At 51.3% G+C, this 18726-nt stretch overlaps 1 protein-coding gene across 1 annotated transcript in view; it reads left to right on the forward strand.

Annotated features, from left to right (window-relative positions):
* Nucleotides 1-18726, forward strand: part of PTPRN2 (protein tyrosine phosphatase receptor type N2) — a 248121-nt gene that overhangs the window by 44315 nt on the left and 185080 nt on the right. The window contains exons 5-9 of the mRNA XM_087821303.1: nt 4414-4747; nt 13383-13619; nt 14301-14479; nt 16027-16391; nt 17863-17949. Coding sequence (XP_087677429.1) covers nt 4414-4747; nt 13383-13619; nt 14301-14479; nt 16027-16391; nt 17863-17949 — 1202 coding nt within the window. The remainder of the gene's footprint in view (nt 1-4413; nt 4748-13382; nt 13620-14300; nt 14480-16026; nt 16392-17862; nt 17950-18726) is intronic.

The following is an 18726-nucleotide window of genomic DNA, read 5'->3' on the forward strand; positions in this document are numbered from 1 at the left end:
TGCACGTGGGTGGGACTCCTAGAGCCTGAACACTGTCGAGCACTGACAACCTTTCACTGTTGAGAGAGAGAAGTGGGTGGAGAGGGAGACAGGAAGTCAGAGAGCGAGAAGGTGGGAAGGAGGGAGGGAGAGGGAGAGGGAATAAGTTGCCCAAGTCGCCCCCATGGCCTGAGCACGGGACGGCAGTAACCCAGACTCTACAGTAATGAGCTGGAGGCAGGGGGTTCTGAGCTCCCCACCAGCTCCCAGCTCTCGCTGTGCCCAGTGGCATCGCGGGGCCATCTCATTAGGAAACCTGTGGACAGCCCCACTGCTCTGTGCTCTGTCACGCCAGCCACCAGCACCTCTTGATCAATGTGCTTGTCAATGCTGCCTTCGGGCTGTGAGACAAACTGGAGAAAATGTTTGCTATGTGGTCAAAAGATGGCCCAGTTTGGGTTTCCTAATTTGTTTTGGATCCTTGGCTCAAGAGAATATCTGATGAGCATGAGTGACCAGTGTGTAGACAAAAGTTTCATCCCCTCAGTGTCTGCTAGCATGTGGGGCTGCTGGGGCCTGCAGGCCCTCCTGGCAGCCTGAATTCATAATTGTGCAGGCCGGGACTGGGGCAGGTGGCCTTCCAGGAGAGGGAGGTGGCCTGACTTTCAGTTCTGGGACCCAGACCCCAACGAAGCTGGGAGCAAGGGGTCCACTCCGATGAGTATCTCACTGTTTGGGAGGCAGGGATGCGATACAGGTTGCAGCTCCAGGATGTGTGCCCTCTGGCTGCAGGAAGCTGCCCTGATTTCCCCCAGCTGAATGTACTCCCTTCCTTCCAACCCGTCACCGAGCTTCTTTAATAACACACTCCATTTACAGTTACTAATGTCTGTGACCTAACCTGCATGTCAGTCTGCAGTTGTTTGAAGGCACGTCAGTGTTTTTCCCCATAGAATATAGTCCAGAGCTTGGCACAGAGCAGCCAGAGTGGTGGTGATGGTGGTGACACTGAGAGAGGACATTATGCTGATGGCAGTGATGAACACCTGCTCTGAGCCATGTGCTAAACTAGGCACTTTTACCTATATTCCCCCAAATCCTCACAACTGCTTTAAGAAAAAACAAATTATTTTCAAGTTTGGCAGGTGGTAAAAGTGAAGCTCAGAGAGGTCAGACAACTTGTCCCTAGTGGTACAGGTCACACAGAGCTGCGGGGACAGGATGGGCCCTCCTCCAAACAAGCCTTCTCTCCCTGGCTGTCACTTTTATTCAGCTAACACTGTGGAATGTGTGGGTGAACAGACTCTGCTCCTCTTGTGGAGTTACTGTGGGTTCAGGATGCGCCCACAGCATTTCCGTTTCAGTGAGAACGTCAGGAGCTTTGGCAGCTGCTCTCAGACACTCACACACGCAGGTGGACCACGCCACAGCACCCAGACTGGATTCCCCTGACACACTGTTTAAGGAGTTAATGTGCCAGAAGCGGCCATATCGCGTGCGGGCAATTGGCCAATTTTCACGCTTTTAGGTGACTAGTTTCCATATTTGGGCAACTGCAGTCTAAAAATTATTCACCATTACCTTGGGAAACCCGACATCATAGGTTTGTTGAATTAAGGCTTTAAACCATTTTCAAAATAGAGGGTTTGAAAATGAGTCATAGAATTTTAAACTCAGCTGAAAGTGGAATAAAAGTGCCGTGGACAGCTTGTCCCCAGCGGGGCTATGGATTTCCTGCTGCTTTTAAGAAAATGAGGTGTGAGCAGGTGAAGTCAATAATAGGAGGGGTGCCACCAGCACCTCTGAGATATCACCCCCACTTTACAGGTGACTTAGACGTCAAACACATCCCCAAAGCAAAAGACACTAAGCTTCAGAGGTGGGAGTCACACCCGGCAGCCCTGCCCCAGAATCCACTGTGGGCTGCTCTCCAAGATGTAAGCCACACGGCAGGGAGCAGCCAGGAGAACCCTCCCCTCTCTGGTCATCTTCCCAGCTCCTGGCCTCTTGGTCATGGGTGGGCACCCTCACCCTGAGACCCCTGTAAGCTCCCTGAGGCCACCACCCTGCTGGCCGTTGTTTGCAGGGGGCCTGGTGTGAGAGCTGTGCTCTTTGTTCCATTGTCTCTGTTGTTTGTGCCACCTGCTGAAATGCACGGTTCCCCTCTTCACCTGAATGGGGTTTGGAGCATAAACACCCCAGGAAGGTTGTTGATCCCCATCTACTGTGCAGATTACATTTCACTGTGATCCGTCATGTGCTGCATCCAACTCGGCGTGTCCCCGCCCAGGAGCCCTCCAGGTCGGCTCTAATTAAAGGCCTTGAGTAGAAGCTGCAGGTCAACTGCATTTATACAGAGGGAAGAGGTGCTCGTGGGCACGTTAATGAGGGGCTCGGACGCGCTCCCAGCCCCCAGCGCAGTGACCTGACCAGGTGTTTGGAGATAGCCTTTCTGAGCCGAAGATTGACACTTACACCCAATTTGTGGGAACAGCTGGAGGGGATGTTTGTGGAGGGAGTGTTTTATATTTCTCTCTCTCATGAATCTTAATTACTCTTTTCTAAGGGAAAGCGGTTGATTTCAGCTAGTAGTTAGACAAAATTAAGCAATTTGGAGGACGGCTAAAGCCTCAGCATTTTACAAATAAGGCAATTCTAGATATAATATCTAGCCTTCTCCTTTGACAGAAGAAAATCGTGTCTCAAAAGGGTCAAGTGATTTGCCCAAGTTCAAGGGTGAGAACAGAAGCTGGAGCCCATGTCACCCCATTTCCTAGTGTCCAGCTGCTACATCGAAAGCCATCCTGGGAGGCTGGGCCCAAATGTTTTTGAAAAGAGCCAGACTTGGCAGCCTGAGCCGCTTGTCTTCAATTCAGTGATGGCTATTAACTAGGTCCCAAGGCACGTGCCCTGTGGACTCCACATTGACCACGTGCCCCGGGGGAGGCACGTGTAGGAAATATCAACGGGCAAGATTTTAATACGTGGCCCGTGGACCAGTCCCACAGCATGAGGGCCGCTCTGAGGATGCCTCCGGGGCTGCTGCTACCTTTCTGAATCCCACAGGTGGAAGTTACTGTGTGTCCTTGCAATTTTGATGGTGCTGTAGTCAGAGGTGGAGATTTCTTGTGTATTTATAGCTGTCGTAGAGGTGAGAACAACTTGGCCTCAATTTGCCTGGTAGCAAAACAAAATATGATGAGAACTCGTCCTCCTGGGAAACTTTACAAAATGAGTAAGGAGGAGACGTAGGTGGAGGCTCCATGAAAGACCATGTCGGCCAGGCCGCAGATTCGATATGTGCAGTTATTAAACCCGACACCCTGGCAGTTTCCTTGGTGCAGAATATTGTTGTTAAAGGAGTAAGGTAGGAGGGTGATTTAAGTAATCAGTTAAACCACTTCCTAACCACTGGGATGTTTATAATAAAAAAGGTGACCAAGTAACACCTGCAGCTGAGGAGGTGGAACCATCGGAACACGCACGTGTTGCTGGTGGGAATGTAAATGGTGCAGCTGTTCAGGAAACACGTTGGCAGGTGTCCACCTAGAGAACTGGAACACGTGCCCACATAAGCACGTGCCCACGGGCGTCCACTGCTGTGATTCATTTTGCCCCAACGTGGAAACAACCCAAATGCCCACCAGCTGATGAACAAATAACCAAAATGTGCTGTTATCCTTCACATGGGTTATTTTTCAGCCATAAAAAGGAATGCAGCCCCGACACGATGCCCCTTGAACACTATGCTACATGAAAGAAGCCAGACACACAAGGCCACCTGTTGTAGGCTTCCATTTACGTGCACTGCCCAGAGCAGGCAGAGCCACAGAGACAAGAAGTGGGTGAGCAGTTGCCCAGGGTTGGAGTGGGGTAAGGAGAAATGGGGAGTGGGTACAAGGTTTCTGTCTGGAATGATTAAGATGTTCTGGGATGATCCCTGGCCAGTGTGTCTCAGTGGTCAGAGGGTCAGCCCACTCACCATAGGCTCACTGGTTTGATACCTCATCAAGGGCACGTACCTGGGTTGCAGGTTGGATCCCCAGCCTGGTCGGGGCGCATGCAGGAGGCAACCAATTGATTTTTTTTCTCTCTCTCGCTCTCTCCCTACCCTTCCCTCCCTCTCCCTCCCACTCTAAAAATCAATGGAGAAAAAGTTTTGGGATCAGTGTGATAGTGGAATAGTGTGTGGTGTTTGCACAACTCTGTGGCTGTACTAAAAACAACCAAATTCAGTACATTTCAATGGTACATGAATTCATCTTAAAGCTGTTCTTAAAGACCAATGAAACAATGAGCATAGACGAGGAATTTGGTGCATGACCATGCCTGTGATGGGTGCACATCTCAGGTGCCTGGGGCTGTTCAGTGCCTTGAAAGTCCAGACCAAGTGCCATTCTAGACTCACCTGCTGCTGTTTTCTCTCCCCTGCAGGGTGAGGACCCTCAGGACAACAGCATGCTGACCTATGGGGCCCAAACGTCCGCTCTAGCCTACGCCCCTTCCTCTAGGCCTGGGCACCACTCGGGCCTCCCACTGCAGACCCTCAGCCAGCTCCAGCCAGACGAGCTCAGTCCTCAGGGGGACAGCCGAGTGCAGAAGCGGACACTGCTCCTGAAGCTGATGGCCTACTTGTCTATGATCCCTGCCTCGCCCACCAAGGCTGGCCCCCTCACACCCTACGATCTCATGCGCATGCCATGGAGAATCTCCAGTAAGCGGCTTTCACTTCCAGAAGACCCCAATGACCCCCCAGGCACAGGTGATGGTAAGTCAGCCCTACCACCCTCTGGTATTTTTGTTGTTGACTCCATCTGTCTGTCCAGCACCTGCCCAGGGCTGGTCCTCCACTGTGTCCGGGCAGGGCAGATGCCAGGTACCTGGGAGACAGGCACCTTCAAGGTGCACACTTCCCTGTGCATCCAGAAAAGGGAAGGTGTCATGTCTATGCCAGGTGAATTCAGCAGCTGGTACTGGAGGGAGAGGTGGGCGGCTCCTGGGTGATGGCTCTCAGTGCCTAAACCCCTTCTCTACAGTTCCATGGTTTCATGACTTTATTGAAAGTGATGGAATGGCTGGGGGCCATGGCCACATCTGGCCCCAAACTGTCAGCTGCACAGAGCTCTGGACGGTGGATTATGAGTATATTTGCTTTGTCACACGCCTCACCACTACTGTGGTCAAACTCACCCAGCTCCCACATTTATGCGTATTTGTCCTTCCCCAAAAGCACCCCGCCTGAGACAAGTACCACTCACAACATGGTGTGTGCACTGTGTGGCCTCTCACGTGGCTGACTCTCAGCACCGTGGCTTTCAAGGTCGTTATTTGAGTTATGCCCCTGTTGTGATAGTCTGAGGAAGGAGGGGTGTTGACTGGTTTGTGCTCCTCTGTGAGACGTGGATGCTCTGAGCTCTTCTTTTCCCAGCAGCCTTTTTCTAAAACCATTAAATACAAAGTAAGATCCTGATAAAATAGGGCTTCCCCTTGGAAGACATGCAGACAATAAAATCAAGCTGCCGACAGGTTTTAAATGGCACACTGCCCGAGTCACACTCACATTAGTGCTCTGTTTTTGTAAGTCTGCCCGCCCATTGCTGCTCTTCAGGGAGGCAGCTCTCTCGTTCTGTCTCTGCCCGTATAGCCGCTATGGCACCTTTTAAAGGGAAGAAATGCAGAGTTGTAATTAGAGGGAAGGAGTGTGGCCGTTAATGCTTTCTCCTGTGCCAGTCTCAGAAAAGAGAGGTGTTGTGCAGTGCACCTAAGAACCGTCTTTCTGCACAGAAACGCTCCCTCAGTGGGATTGGCATTTCCACAGGAGTTGCTCCCTGGAAGGGCACCTTTCCCACCAGCATTTTTCCCTTTGGGGACAGTTTTCTCCACTTTAAACCAAGTGCTACTCCGAGATCTGCCTGTGGGCCTGGCTGCTGCCTTCTGCGCTCTCATGGTCAGTGCACTTCACCTGCTGGTTAGGCCTTCCTATGGCTGTTGTACTGTCTGATCTCAGCTCAGCATCACCTCATGCCTCTGCCGTAAATAAGATGCTGAAGCTCACTTCTGCCATCTGATACCCCACAGCCGCCTCTGCTGACTCCCTGGCCCTGTCCATGGTGCTGACTGCCCATCGCCCTTCTCTGCTTCTGCACACCCAGCAATGCCAGGCACCCTGTCTCTAACCACCCTTCTCCCCTCCTATGCCGTCTCCCATAGCTTAAAAATGGCACTGTGGACAACCTCCATCCTCGTTATTAGGAGAGGTAAATGCTGCTGCCCATCGACCGGACTTAAATTCCCCAGAGCACCACCTGGTGCCGGACAGAGGTGACTTGCTCCTCTGTCTCTGCTCGGGCCACGCTGCCCAGAACCCGCCTCCCCACCACATGGTCCCTCCCCACCTTTTCATTTCCTCTCTGCAGATGCTCCCTCCATTGCCCCATGACCCCTCTGAACTGCACAATTTCGTTGGTGTTTCTTCCTGGGCTACGTTGCAAATTGGTCTCTTTTTACATATAGCATTTTCCCAGATGCCTGTGTGTTTTGAGAGGAGTCACAGAAAGTGTCCACCATGAGGTAAATAGATTGTGCAATGAGCCCGCCACGCATCCCTGGCCTTCAGGGAGCAGCACCTCCTGGCCTCTCTCGCTGCTTCTGTGGGCCCACCACCTGCTCTCCCTCCCCGGTCATCAGATGCTTTCACCTGTCAGTATTCCAGAATTGCCTCGTTGAAAGATGGCTCTTGCGTGAGCCTGACCACAACAGCTTTACCCCATATTAGAATTAACAGCAATGTCTTAACAGCACTAAATATCTAATCAGCATTCAGATTTCTCAGTTGTCATAATTTCCTTTACAATTGGTTCCTTTTGGATCAGGGTACAAGAAGGTCCATTGAGTTGGTGTATACATCTGTTAAGCCCCTTTTGTTGTTTTCTTTTAAATTTTTATTTATTGATTTAAGAAAGAGAGAGAGATCTGTTGTTCCACGTAGTGATGCATCACTGGTTGGTTCTTTACATGCCCTTACAGGATCGAACCCGCAACCTTGGCATCCTGGGATGACGCTCTAGCCAACTAAGCCACCGCCAGGACTCACCCCTTTTGATCTACAGGAGGTTTCTCCTTCCTCTTGTCTCTTTCCTTACAGTTTATTAATTTATTTACTGTAGAAACGAGTTTACTTGTCTCGTAGAGTTTTTCACATCCTGGATTTTGTTGGTTGCCTCCCAAAGAAAACATGCAGCTCCCAAAGAAAACATCCAGTTCCTGCAAACTGGGTCTAGTCCAGAGACTCAACCGTTTGTGCTCAGTGTTTGGCAAGAAGGCTTCAGAGACATGTCCTTCTGAGAGGGAATGCTGTCCAGCCGTGTCCCATTTTATCACGCCAACAGCATGGGCCACTAACCTGTCAGACAGATTTCACCTTAACTGTTGGAAGGGTGCTGGACCCCCAGCGAGATTAGCTGCCCCCCCCCCCAGACAGCGCACTGTCTTTCCCCCCAGAACACGGCCAATCGCCCAGTAGTCTGCAGTTTCACACTTGTTTGATCATCTGATCAGTGCCCATCTCCCATGTGGACCATAAGCTTTGGGAAGCCAGCAACTGTGTCTCTTTTCCACTGTTTGCATCCTCAGGTCCAGCAGGTGCCGAGTGGATGAGTGAATGGGTTCTTCCACATAAAGGGTCTCGTTTGCTTTTCATACCAACCTTAAAAGATGGTGCTATTTTCAACCTCACTTTTCTGATGTGGAAACAGTGGCTTAAGAGGGGGGATGATGGCTGACCCAGCATCAGGTCACTGGAGACTGAGTTGGAGTTCTTAAGAGCCAACTGTCCAAAGTGCAGATTTGAACACAATTTACTTTGTTAGTCTGGCTAATTGGTCCTGGACACTAATGTTTTAAATGGCCATTTAGCTCCAGATTCTAGCTTTCTGTTTATTGTGAGCAAAGTTCTATGTTGAACCTGTAGGGGGAGCAGTGGCCTTGATAAGATCATCTGGAGGTAGGGGTGTCTGTTGGCCAGGGTAGGAGGGATCAAGACTTCTCCCCTTACATGTTTAATGAAAACGGACAAGAAAAGACCGACTAAATGTGCAGTCCAGGGCTTCTCAAGATGACCACTCTGGCTGAGTTCACTGCTGGGATTTAATCGATGTTCACCAATAGCAGAAACCCACTTCACTCCACTCCACTCCCTAGGCAGTGCTCATACCACTCCGTGTGGCCACCCCAGCCCTCATGAGAAGTCCAGACAGAATTGCTGTGCCCAGCACAGGATCCCCAAGAAGGCACAGGGTGCCACAGCCCTCTCCACGAAACCCTTTCCCCTTCAAAGTAACCGCAAGGGAGGTGGAGGAAAGTAGGACAGGAGGGCTGGAGGGCAGGTGTGCTCTGACTTCTCTGGGTGGGGAGGCCCTGGAGAGCCCCAGAACCGGGAGGGAGGAGCCTGTGAAAACCTCCATGTGACCCACACGACCTTGACCTTCAGAGCTCAGGCTTCAGACAGAACTCCAGGAACACCCCACCCCTCCGTGCTCCCAGATGTGAGCAACGCATGAGGCTCTGGCTCACTACCTGTGCTAGATGTTCACTCGGTAAAAACTCTGTGGAGGAGAGACCATTGTCCGTCCGTCCTTCCTTGTTTACACCTCGCCCCCTTCCAGAGTGTTGAAGCAACATAAACTCAAAGACCCACGTGAGGTGGGGCAGTGGACAGGACAAGGCCACCGTGCCAGGGGCAGGGTCAGACTCAGATGCCTCGGGTCCGGCCCCCCAGACTCGCTCCCTGGGCCCACCCAAGTGGAGCTCCCCTACTAGAAGCCTGTCTTGTCATTTTGTCACCTGTTAGCTTATGGGAATTAGAATGTGCAAATGGTTGGTGGTTGTTTTACTCGTTATAAATGTAATAAGTGGTCATCTGAATGCTGGATATAAAGATAGAAACACAGTTGCCCGAGGTGAGTGCTATTGGTGCTGGGAGTGTGTCCCTTTCCCTTGGGTTCTCTTGCTGTTGTGCCTCTCACTGAGCAGGGCCAACAGGGGCAGGCAGTGTCAGCTGCTGCATCTTCCCCTCCAGTCCCTTCAGTGTCCTCATGGGGACAATTCTTCCTCCAACTCAGGATTAATACGCAGGCCAGTTCCCATGAACTTGGCCCCTCCTAGGTAACGAAAGGTGCCACATCCACTTTTTATATTTAAATCTTTAAGCATTGTGGTAAAATATACATTGTTTTGGCCCTGAACATAAATTGAGTTCCTAGCTGCAGATATGTGTTAGCCTTCCATGCTGGTCATCTACCTTCTAGAACTTTCCTACTAATAGGAAGTTCGTCAACTCTCACAATGCTGAGGCTATTTCTGTGAGTCAGGTCCCACTACTCTGCTTGTTCAGCCCATTTTGTTAATGTAGACAGATTTCAATTACTGCCCGTGGTAGCCATCCCCGGACAGTTGCATATTCCAGTCTGGTGTTTGGCACCAGCATGTGTCATCATCAGTTACCATTCTGAGTGTGCAGACTCAGGTTAATGTGAGTCTCCCAGAAACATCCTTTAGAGAACGATTTGAGTGCCAAACCTGCCACCAACTGAGTCATAATTAATGTCAAAGCTTATTTGATACTTTCTGCCCTTCGCCTCACTATCACCTGTAATGGAGGGTGAGTTGGACTGGGTGCAGAGTTCTACAAGAACAAAGAAGACAGCCCTCCTGAGCAGGGCCTCCTGACACCCAGGTGGCAGTTCAGCACCTCTCATTTAGCCAGTGAGCAGTGCACACCACTTAGCTGTCAAGCCCTCAGCCCCTCAAGTTGGAAGGAGAACATGTTTTACTGTACTTGTGTTGTTTGCAGTGAAAATAGACAGGAAGCTGACATATGATTAGGCCTGTATCTCCAGGGTGGAGGCCCAAATGAAGACAGAATGAAATAAGCTCCTCCTGAATTTATCCAAATTGTTTACAAATACCTGAGAGTTGTTCTCCAGAAATTGAATGAACTATGTGATCTCTGAACAAAAGGAGCACAGTAAATTCTTCCTGATGATAATGATGGTGGTGGTGATGATGATGATGGTAGTGATGAAGATGGTGATAATGATAGTGATGACAAAGATGATAATGGTGATGATGATAGTGATGAAGAAAGTGAAGATGATGGCAGTGGTGGCGATGGTGGTGATGGTGACAATGGTGGTGATGGTGGTGGTAATGATGGTGATGGCGGTGATGATGGTAATGATGGTGGTGGCGGTGATGGTGGTGATGATGGTAATGATGGTGATGGTGACGGTAATGGTGATGGTGATGGCAGTGGTGATGGTAATGATGGTGATGGTGACGGTAATGGTGATGGTGATGGCAGTGGTGATGGTAATGATGGTGGTGGCGGTGATGGTGGTGGTGATGGTGATGATGGTGATGATGGCGGTGGTGGTGGTGATGATGGTGATGATGGTAATGATGGTGATGGTGGTGGTGATGGTAATGATGGTGATGGTGACGATGGTGATGGTGATGGCAGTGGTGATGGTAATGATGGTGGTGGCGGTGGTGATGGTGGTGGTGATGGTGATGATGGTGATGATGATGGCGGTGGTGGTGGTGATGGTGGTGCTGATGATGGTGGCAGTGGTGGTGGTGATGATGGTGATGGCAGTGTTGATGGTGGTGATTAGTGTAACTCTATTCTTTAGAATGTGAAAATGCCTGTCTTTCACTCTCAAGTTTGAAGGATATGTCACTGGGTGTACACCTCTGAGCTAAACACTTTTTGAACACTTCAAATATGTCATTCATCTGCATGTTATCAAATATGTCATTCTTGTGAGACATTCGATGTCTTTTGGCCTCCAGTTTCTTAAGAAGTCAGCTCCTGCTCGACCGTTTCTCTCTGTCAGTAATGTGTCCTTTGCCTCTGGCTGCTGAGATACCATCCTCATGTTTGTCCTTAGTGTTTTGACTGTAAGAGCTCTTGTGCGCCTCTCTCGCATTTATTCTTGGAGTGGACTGAGTGTCCTGAATCTCTGTATTCTCCAACTTGGGGAAATTTGGGGAGCTTGCTTTTTTTTGGCCCATCCTGTTTTCTTTTGCTCTTGGACTCCAGTTACAGTGTCATGCCTGGTACCCCTGCAGGTAACTGGGTTCTGTTCCATCCTCCAGTCCATGTCACTGTCCTCCAGGTCACAGTGCTACCTGTCTCCACATTCAGGAACCCTTTCTTCCCCGCCGTCCACACTCCCTTAAGCCTGTGCAGTGAGGTCCCACATGTCAAAGGCTGTACATTTCACTCACCGGCTTTCCCTCCTTTGTGTCATGTTTATAGCAGCTCCTTGTCTTTGTCCCTCACTCTCATATTGGCTCCTTTGGTCTTCATTGCATGTCACATTTTTCTGATTCTCACATGTCTATTGCTTTTGCTGCCCACTGGACACTATGTGGGGGTTTGAGAATGTGTCACCTCCCCCTAAACAGTGTTGAGTTGTCATCTTTTTCTGGAAGCAGTCAAATTCTTAGAGGATCCTTATGATTCAAGTCCTATCAGGACAGGTTTTATATTTTGTTTGAGTTGGTTTATTTTGGTGGCTTTTCTGCATTTCCAGGAAATGTTGGAGTTCAGCAAGGTTTCTGCTGTGGGAACCTTAGTGACCTTCAACCTCTACACAAATGGCCCCACCCTCTGCTCAGCCTCCAGGGGTTGCCCTGCACGTGGGCAGCCATCCCTTGTCCAGGGACCCATGGGGACCTGCACACAGATTTTTGGGCACCTCTCTGCACAGCTCCCATAGAGTGCTCCGTTCCTCAATTCTAGTCACCTCACCAGCCCCCAGCCCCGAGCTCTGGGGATTGTCCTGCCCCTCCTTCTATCTGGCAAGTAAGGCACCTCACATGCCTCCCTTCCTCAGTGCTCACAGGTGGCTCAGCCTGCATCTCAGTGTTGGAAAACTGTTGCCACGTCTGTCTTGTCCATTTCATAGTTGCATGTCTTGGGAGATAAGCCTGTTACTTCACCCAGATTGTGTCCCTAAATCCACAGAAGAAACCCTAGCTGTAGACAGAAGGCAGGAGCAATTCCGTGTGGACAGAGGTGCGAGGACTCCCTTCTCTCAACCATCCCCATCTCTCCCGCCTTTGCCCCAGAGCCCCCGTGGTTCAGCCCAGGACTCTCCTCACTCATCATATTCCTTCTGCACAGTTTGTTTATTTCTCTGTTTATTTGTTTGACCATGAAAATGTATTTTATATTCAGAGTAACCAGTCAGAATGCTACCAACCACTTAGGAGAAATGCCGAAGGGGCACCCCCCCCCCCCGAAGGAAATTATTCTATTGTATTTTCTAAGATAATAAAAGTAATGCCCTTCATGGTCAAGTGAATAGATGAGCAAACCACACAGACACTCCCTGACGGGGTCGCATGCATGTGGCAAAGACCTCCCACCCCGTGGCCCCACACCCTCCTCATCGCCGGGGTCCCAGTCTTCCTGCACCCGTCGAAGACTCGCCCACCACTTGCAGGCACAGCTTACATTTCAGGGGTCTTTTTGGAAAAGAGACTTTCTTACCCTTGTTTGGTGCTGTCATCTCCAATCTGTGTTGTCCACTAGACAGCTGGTGCCTTCCTTGCAAAGACAAAGGTGGAAGCTGCAAGGGAGACATCACCGGCACTGGTCCTGCCCCCCCCAACCCCTGCCTCCCTGGCCCCAACAGAACAGCGTGAGCCCCTTTGCCCCCAAAACAGTAATTTCTCCTTATTACCTGCCTTCCGGCAGAAGTGTGAGGAGGGAGCTTTGCAGCTGACCCTGCGTCTTGCACTGTTTCAAGGAGAAACATCTGAGTTTCATGCTGATGCATAAATCAGCCTCCGACACAGCACGTGTGAAACTTGTGGCTGCGTGTGTTGTACAGATTCCACACTGGCCACGGTGCTGAGTTCACACGGGCTTTCCTGGCCAGCGCAGGCAGGAAGGGACGTGGGAAGAGGGACGACGTCGGTGTTCATGTGTTGCTGTCACAGTCAGGGTGCCCTGGGCACTGGGCTCGCAGGTTAGACTTCGTATCTTTCTTGCAGGCAAGAGGGGAAAAGGCTCATTATCATTTCTTTACGGACTAAAGACAGATGAAGCTGCTCAGCCTCCCTTTTCCTGGCTCGTAACTCCAGCTATCTTACCCAAGGTCCTGTTTCCCATCCTTATCGGCCCACGTGTCTGCTCACAGTTCCTCCGTGGGTCCCCCGTCCATCGCTACTCTTTAAAGACTGAGCCATGGTAGTGGTTAGAGGGTCACGTGTGATTCAGATTCAACAAACATAAGTATTTAGGAACACCGCCTGTGCCTGTCACTGGTGGGAGGGTTGTCGCTCAGGCTCCAGACACGTCAGTTTATCTGCATTTGTGTATGTGCCTCTAGGAGCACGTGTGCAGAATCTCCTGAAGGACCCGAGACAACACCACGTTGATGAGGAGACGCTGGGCCCCCTGGACCTCGACGAAGTGGCCCGTGTGACTGCTGGCACCGTGCACGGTGTGGGCACAGCGGGGGAGTGGGATCCCTGGAGAGGAGCTGGAGGGAAGCCAGGGGAGCCGGCAGGCAGCTCAGAAGCAGCTCTGTTCAAAGTCAGCGACGAGCGCGGGGACAGCATTCAAGGTGAGCGCCCAGGTCCTGGTCTTTCAGACTGGTGGAAGGGAAGCACCAGGCTGCAGAGCAGCGGGAAGCCAGCTCCCGAGCTGCAGTGCATCCTCTCTGCAGGGGGCGGGGGCTTGTATCCGTGAGTTTGGCTGAAAGCTTTTTTGGCAGGCGGCCCGCCAGAGCCATCATGTCGAAAGGCAAACTGCTGTCTGTGAGAGACGGAATTCCTGTGCTGAGATTCAGAGACAGCGGAAACTAGACAGAAAGTGTTTTTGGATTGTGTGTGAGGGATCGTCATCAAATATTTGACTAATAAAGTGAAAGGGGTTCATTTGAATGTCTACCTGAGGCTGCTCCAGGGAAAGAGCAGAGGTCCTCTGACTCCAACACACATACACATGCATGCACACACGCGTCACACAAACTCATGAATGTGTGCACATGCACACACATGCACACACACATTTGCACAGAGTGCATATACACGTGCACCATGTGCACACATGCACATACTCACACACACCCCACAGCCGCCTGACCCGTGGGTGGACTTGGGCTCCCCTGACAACTGGCCTTCTCTGTGCCTTATTGCTTCTCAGAGTTGGAGCTACATTGAAGCATGCACACAGTAGGTGCACAAAGAGCGTGTGCCAGAAGCACAGGTGGAGGGTGCATGTCTGTCTCTGTGTGTTGGGACAGAGGCTGGCATGGAAGCTGGCATGTCGCTCGACTCGAAGCGAGAACGTAGGAATAGGTACCGGCTCCACCAGGACAAGGCGTTTGCGAGGCAGTCAGTGATCAAGAGGACTCCCACCCACCCTGAGGGCTGGAGGGTCTGGAAGGTGCCTGGGTGGGGTGGTTGTGTTCAGGAGGGCAAGGTGAGTGGTGCTCCTAGTGTATCGCAGGCAGGGTGTTGGTTTCGGGAAGCGGCCGCCACAGAGAAACAGCTGTCAGTGCATTCAAGAGACACCTTCACAAGAAGGCTCAGGTCAGACGCTTCACTGCCCTTTTTCATGACTACTCACTGTGCTGGCGCCATGGCTGTTTCCTGTGTGAGCTGACACTCGGGAAACACGCAGGTCCAGGAACTAGAGTGTGCTTCCGACTGGCTTCACATTTACTGTTTAGCCAGAGCCCCTCCTCTTCCATGCAGTTTATAGAGTTTAACAGGAAGAGGTACTTTCTAGTAGAAATGAGGATGGTGACATCATGCCGAGAAGGCCCCTCGGTGGCTACGACACCCATGATGACATCCCAACCAGGACTTGGATAACGCCCCTGTCTCCCACAGGCACCAGAGTGCAGGACAGCCATGCTCGAGTTCACGGAGAGGTAAGATGCACGCCTCTGCACGTTGCCTCATGCTGAACCCAGCGCTCTACTGGTCTTCGTTTCGTTCATGGCTGGGGAATGTTCATGAAATACAAAGTTTTGTTTCGCTTTGATTTTCAAGGAAAGGGTGGGAAACCCTCATAATTCCAAAATTTAGAAAAGTGTAAACAGTACATGCAAAATTGTGCATGTTTAGATACATACTAATATCTGTTTTCCGATTTTATAGTAATATTGATCCATTGTAGAAATATGAAAAAATGGTGAATAAAAGAAGAAAATTAACATTCCTTGGAATTTCCCCACCCAAGGGTGTGGATGGTAACATGATACCACCTTGTTATAGGTGAGACTGTCCCGTGTGCTGATCTCCAAGGTTCATTTAACAGGGACGTTGACAGGCTCTGGATCATTGCACCTGCACCACTCAGTGTGGCAGCCACAAGCCACGTGCGGCTGATTGAACTTAAATTCATTAAAATTAAGGAAAAATCCCATTTTCAGCTGTGCTCACCACATTTCAAGTGGCCTTAGTAACACGTGGGTTGTGTGGCTCAGAAACAGATCCTCTCTGTCCTGTGAGAAGGGAATTTGGAAAGGGGTTTAGACACAGTTAACACCTCACTGAGGGGCTTGTTGGTTTTTCCTACGTAAGACCCTTTGCTCATTAGTACAGGTCTTAAGGGTGCAGAAAAGAAACTCGTAAGCAACGACAATGGCTTACATGGCTATATGACTCAGTTGTGGTGGTGTGGAAAAAAGAACTGTGGTTAGAACTTCTCTTGCCCATTTATCCGAGTGGTTAGGGGTAGGGGTAGGGTTACTTAATAAGTTTTCTCACACAACACCATTGCAGTGAGAATACCATTTCCCTCCCCTCAAAGGCCCGAGGATGTGCCTTTTTGATCCTGATACGCTTCCTCCGCTTGGTTGAAAATTTCTCATCTAGATGTGATTCTAAACATGGGCTGCAAATGCTTTGCACTTGTTAACTCTCCGTTTCCAGTGGCCTGTCATTATCCCATGTGATGACCTCGTCACAAATGTCCCTTCATTGTTAGACGTCATCTCATGTGAATTTCTTTCCCACTAGGTCAACCTTGCGAGCCTTGGCCTTGGGGACATCCTGCAGGACCCTGGGTCTCGACTCCCACTGGGAGCCCCACCTGCTGTGGAGACCAAGAAATCAGAGGACCCCGAAGCCTCCTTGTCTTCCGAGGAGGACACTGCCGGCGTGGAAAATGTGAAGAGTCAGACCTACTCCAAAGAGCTGTTGGGGAGGCTGCCGCATATGGAGTCCCAGGTTGACGGATTCGGGGAGTTCCCACACTGGGTCCCCGGGCCCTCGCGGGAGGACTCGCGCCTCAGAGCAGGAGCTCGGAGCGGCCCCAATGAGGGCTTGAGGCTGGAGGTCAAGTCTCCCGAAGAGGAGCACGGCTACATCGTGACAGACCATGAGTGAGTAGAGCTCTGGTCTTTTTTCCGTGACCCACCGAGTGGCTGTGTAGTTTCTGTCTTGCTTGTCTGGTAGGTCCCTGGAAGCACCTCCCGTCAAAACAGTCTAACAGTGGCATTCACATGCTGCTGAGCTTCCAAACGGGAACGTGTTAGAGGAGACACTGCCTGGCTTCTGAAATCCTCCCATCACCAGATGCCGGGCCGGCAGTGAGGCGCCCTCCAAACACCCAGCTCTGACCCGCGCCACTAAGTGCTCATGTCTCTCTTTCCGCGGCAGTACTGGGCGTCAGGTGATGGGGGTGACAGCTGTCACAGGCAGACAGATGAAACTGCACAGGTCTGATCCATCCATTGATTTTGGAGATTAACTCCAACTGCTTCCTAAGGAAGTTCAGGCCACAAAATGACAGATGATGGCCATGTATTTTAAAAATAAAATAGAAATAACTGCATGCTCGTTTTTAGCACAATGAGCACCATCCATTTGTCCAACTCTCTGCCTGGAGTCCTGACAGCCTGTGACGGTGAGGGGGGAAGGGCCAATGGCTCGCACCGTGCCGCAGATGTAACCTTGGTACGCGGCCTAAGGTCCCAGCGTGTGAGTTCTCAGTGGTACAGTTCAACCCACAGCAACACTTTCAGTTTCACTCATTGATGACTTTCTGCCTGTGTCCTCACTAAGCAGGGGCTCGGTCTTTGTTTCCCTTTCCCAAGTCAGCGCTGGGCCCCCTGGGCATTCTTACACCTGCTGAAGGAGTGAGGAAGGACGGAAGGACAGTCGCTAGGATGAAACTGGGCTGTGCAGTGTTTATATCACCATCCAACTGAATGTGCCTTCAAGGTGTCCCTAGCAGCCCCTCCCAGGCAACGTGTGATTCACAGAACTGGGTGCTGGGATTTGGGATTTGTCACTGGAACATTGAACAGCCTCTTTACGTGGTGCTGCTGTGCTGGGGGGTCATCCTGGAATGTACACCCCCTTTCAGTGAGCCCCTGCAGGTGGGTCGTCCACCGCGCCATTGCCTACCCTTTCAGGGGCACTTAAACACCTTCTCATTGCCCTGTGACTCACTTTAGAAATGAATCCATTTAAAAATGTGTCTCCTTTGTCCACTTGCCTTCCCACCTGAGGCCTGCTTTTCAGCATCTGCTTCTGTCCCCTCCCCTCACCCCTCCGTATTATGTTTTTATTGAGGCTGAGATGAGCCCGCTGCTGCATCTCTGGCCCCTTTCATGTCCTGACAATCCCATTTGCACTGAACTGTTTGTCTTATTGCCGGAAAATCCAGGTGATTCATGGTGGCTGAAGAAGCCCCTGATGCCTGTGGCCTGAGCCGGTCACTGTGACAGGAATACAGCAGGGGGCAGCTGTCAGAGCCCCAGGCGGGTGGGAGCATGTGGGGCCCTCAGCTCCTCAGGTGTTGACGAGCTAGTTCCCTATGGCGACACTGCCCCCTCTGTTCCTCCACAGCCCCCTGAGCCTGGAGAAAGGGAAGGAGTTGCTGGAGGACATCGCACGTCTGCTCGAGATGCCGACCAACATCGTTGCAGACACCGAGTGAGTGTGGGCACAGGCCTTCGGGGTTTATTCTCAGCCATAGCAGGTTCCACTTCATAAATTGGTTTGCGAGGGAGAGACCTGTGTGCCTGTGGTTCCTGTCAATTACACCAGCAAGAAACTGTTTCGGGAAGAAATGAAAGGAAAATTCCAGTGGGGTTGGTGAGTTATTTAAACACAGCTGTAACCTGAGTGTAATTATAGGAATTATAATCAGCAGGAGCGGGGCCCACCGGGCCATGGCTCCCAGCCCTGCGGCTCCTAGAATCACCCAGGAGGCTCCGGAATGTTCTGCCCTCACCCGCCCCTCTGCACACGAGTCAGAGCCTTGGGGATGGCACGTGCCAGGGAAGCCTCAGTCAGCACCTAGTGGGCCTGCAGGGTGCCGGGCCCTGTCGTGTTTCAGTGACATAAGGGTGGAGGGGCGCAGGCATGCTGCCAGGTCACGTGAGGGCTGCCTCTTCCTATTTCTTGGCAAATGTGGGGAGCACTGAGGACAAGCATCGCATAAAGGAAACCTGTGAGTGGGGCCACCGAGTGCAGGTGTAGACAGCGACAGGCCCAGCCCAGAGAGCCTGAGCGTGGGCAGAGCCAACAGCGGCAAGCGTTGCTGAGGACTAAAAGTAAAGCTGAACTGGGCTCACGTCCACAGGAACCTGGACGTGGAACATCACCATGGCCTGCAGACGCTCAGGTATCCCTGTGGTTCACAGGCAGGTGTTTACTGAGCACCTGCTGTGACCTGGACATGTGCCAGGAGCTGGGGTACTGCGGGGG

Source organism: Miniopterus natalensis, chromosome 10 (genome assembly GCF_054644295.1).
Source record: "Miniopterus natalensis isolate mMinNat1 chromosome 10, mMinNat1.hap1, whole genome shotgun sequence".
Lineage (NCBI taxonomy): Eukaryota > Metazoa > Chordata > Mammalia > Chiroptera > Miniopteridae > Miniopterus > Miniopterus natalensis.